Source organism: Danio rerio, chromosome 25, assembly GCF_052040795.2.
Source record: "Danio rerio strain M-AB ecotype USA chromosome 25, GRCz13ab, whole genome shotgun sequence".
Classification (NCBI taxonomy): domain Eukaryota; kingdom Metazoa; phylum Chordata; class Actinopteri; order Cypriniformes; family Danionidae; genus Danio; species Danio rerio.
Window position 1 is genome coordinate 14,751,481 of NC_141045.1, and position 3,410 is coordinate 14,754,890.

Genomic DNA, 3,410 nt, shown 5'->3' on the forward strand with positions numbered 1-3,410 from the left:
ACTACATCACACTTTGTACTTGAAGATTCCTAATATGTTGTGCTAAGTACTGTTATTGGTTACCATTACAGGAGACCCATATCAGAACCACTGGACTTGGTGAGCCAAGTGCCCCGGACTGATACACTGAGGGGTACACCCCTTAGTGCCTTAGCACCTCTTGGCTCTCTATCTACTGGCTATGTCCGGCGTGGTGTGAGTGAATCAGGGGACCTGCTGGCTCCCAAAGCCAACCGTCATGATAACTCCTTTAGTGACTTTTGCAGCACGGCTCCATGCTTAAGCCTCAATATGCGCCCTCTACCTCCGGACCAACCAACTGTCAAGAGCCTTGGAGCCTTACAGCAGATCTGTGAGGAGGAAGAGGAGGAAGATGAGGTGAAGGTTAAGATGGCACCTGGTAAACTGGGTCCACTTCCTTCAACAGACCTGTCATTGAAACCCTCTACAACATCTTTGCAATCAGAGCCTCAGATGAGAACTGGAAGGCATTCAAGTAAGGGGATGGGAAACTGTGAAACTCTAGCTGAGGAGGAGGAGGAACTTGAGGAAGGCTCGGAGAGCATAGAAGAGCATAAGAAGCCTTTGGATTTAGTGTCAAGCATACCTTCTGGCACTGTGGAACATCAAGTAGAGATGCCCCCAAAGACTGAACCACAGGTGGAAGAGTTCAAACATACAAAGCAGCCGGGTAAAGGAAACGATAAGAGTGTGTTCACCCATGTTAGCTTGTCTTTAGAGGAGCAGGAAGGAGAAGAGATCCAAGGTCCAAATGTAGACGGACCTATACCAGCTCCCAGACTGGATGTTGTACAGTGCTGCTGGGGACAACGTGAACCTTCAAAGGACATCCTAGAAAACAACAATAACACCTTAGCCAAATCTCGGCTGCTCGAGGCTGGAGTGATCTCAACCCCTTGTGGTTCCCCAAGATCCCTGCCAAGGAACCACTGTGTGGACCTGGGTCCTGATGGAGTAGAGATGCGCAAGACTGTGGGTGAACTGGAGAAACCTGAGGAGGTACAACCTAAATCTCAAAAAGTACTCCAGGGAACCAGAGGCACAATTACCGACCCTACTATCCGAGCTGATCCCAGCAAGGTCAAAAATGTGAACTTGCGAGAACGTCTGATGCAGTTCCCGCTCTGTGAGAAAGCTTTATCCTTCAACATCCAGCCCACCTCTAAAGAGAAACTTCTACCATTTGCACAGTATAACTGCTGCCATGTGTTGTAGAGACTGGATCCCGAGATCAAAAAACAAACTGGCATCAACAGAAGCCCTGCAAAACCAACAAATATTTGAAGTTGTTCAAACACACACAAAAAAACACGTTCTCACCTCAAACTGTAACCTCAGAGGTGCTTTCCCACACAATCTGCGTAATGTATATCATTATTTTCTTTCCCTGCCCAGCATTCCTTGCTGCTTTCCTGTAAGACCGTTAAACAATGCTGTGTATATGAACACTACTGACACTGCTCACTCTATTCTGTGCTATCTCAGAGACTTTTATTAGAAGTAGCATATGTCTTGCTAGAGTAGAAGCTTTAATTCAATAACGTCATCTTGCACTGTAATATCTTTACCACCTTAAAAGCATCACAGAGTTTAGTCATATCACTAAATAAGTGGGTGAAGACCATGCTTTATGAGTGACAATGAATAAGCCAACACAAGAACATATGGTGACAACAGAGGATGTCTTGATTCAAGAAGTTGTGGATGTTCATTTGGTTTGGTTTTGCAGGCGCCTGTGAGGCAACAGTCTTCACTCAGTCTTTAAGAAGTTGCATGCTGTGGCACTGTTGTTGCTTTTCGAGCACCACTGCCTCATGCTAGCATGTTAGCTAGCATCTTTACCCTCAGGCAGTGGGGAGAAAGCAGAACAGTTTGCCACATTGATACAGTGAACAGTGACAGTTTGGGAGCATGGTTATAAGAGCATGCTAAATCAGAACAGCTTAGCATAGCATTAGCATTTTGTGAGCCGGGGACTGACCAGGGAAAGATGCTAAGTATTTCTGTGATATATATTTTAAAACAACAAGAAGAGGGCTTGAACAAAGAGGTTATAGCTGGGGGTGTTTGTGTGTGAAATGGACGTAATATTACACAGAAGACTGGTCTTCCTGGAGCTATACTTGGGAGTTTGTTTTAAAACTGCTATTTCTTGGAAATATTTTCAAGCCTTTATCGAGCATTAGAGAATTATCAAGGGTTTTTGGAAAGATGGTGACAGACATATCCGTTTTTTTTTTGTTTTGTTTTTTTGTTTACGTAAGAAGATATTGAAGGGAGATTAATTATATTACATAACATTGAACATCTATTTTTGTTTAATCATCTAGTCTCTGGGTGCATCTTTAACATGTGTTGTAAGGGGATAAGCTCTGAAATATTCAGTCATGTACAGTGTATATATATTCCTTTCAACATGTTATGCTGTTGGTATGATGTCGTATTTTGACCCTTGCACCATGCGCATACAAACGAAACATTTCAACCCTTCTGTTTCACATCATATTCAACAAACGTAGCGACTTCTTGACACTAGCTTGATGATCGACAGATCGTATAGTATCTTGTGTCATAGTTGTAAATACATTTGAAGAGCTGTATGTTAACGTAACGCCTAATAGCGTAGCTGAGCCTAGCGTAAACTGTACATTAAGAGAATCCAGCCTTCGTATCTTGCAATGGCATGAGAGAAGCAAGAGGTTGCTGTTGTTTTTACCTCCTGAACAACCTAAACACAATCACAAACATTTAAGCAGCCGGTGTGACTGTGGTTACTGTTACTTTGGTACTCTAAAGACATCAAATATTTTCAGTCACTTCACATTCCTAAGTTGCTGCACAATACATAGTGCACTTCTCACCAGTCATTTATTAATATTTTATACTTTTTTTCGTCTCATACTGTAGTCAACGCAAGTGTACACTTTTTCTTCAGTATTTCGGACCACAGATAAGCTTGACCAAATGCATAAGAACAGCTGTAAATGTGACATGTGCTTTGGGGAGAGATTTCAAGAAGTCCTATATAGACACATTACATCTCTATAACAGATGAAAATTTATTTAAATCCCATACTAAGTACGTATATCTTTCTGAACTAATCAAAGGGCAGAGCGATATAAAGACAGACATCCATTATGTTTTCATAATTAGCATTTTCCCTACTCGATTTGATGGTTCTCATTTGACATGGGTCTCCATTACTCAGCAACAGTTGGATTTGGGTTTATCTATAGTCCCATTGACCCTTACTAAAATTACGACTGTGTCTCAATGAGATTAATTTATTTTTATATTTATTTATTAAAACTGATTAAACTGCATTATGTGTCTGTTGTATTTTTTTTCCCCTGGAAGAATTACTGCAAGAAACCAAGTGACCACTGTG

The 3,410-nt window shown here is 41.6% G+C and overlaps 1 protein-coding gene across 2 annotated transcripts in view; it reads left to right on the top strand.

Moving 5' to 3' along the window:
- Positions 1 to 3,345, top strand: part of snrkb (SNF related kinase b) — a 38,008-nt gene extending 34,663 nt beyond the window's left edge. Inside the window, exon 6 of one of the 2 annotated variants that reach the window (XM_087310519.2) lies at positions 72 to 3,345. In XM_087310519.2, the coding sequence (XP_087166645.1) occupies positions 72 to 1,236 (1,165 nt within the window). In that variant the 3' untranslated portion in view covers positions 1,237 to 3,345. 2 annotated transcript variants of the gene reach the window in all.
- Positions 3,346 to 3,410: the final 65 nt, after the last annotated feature.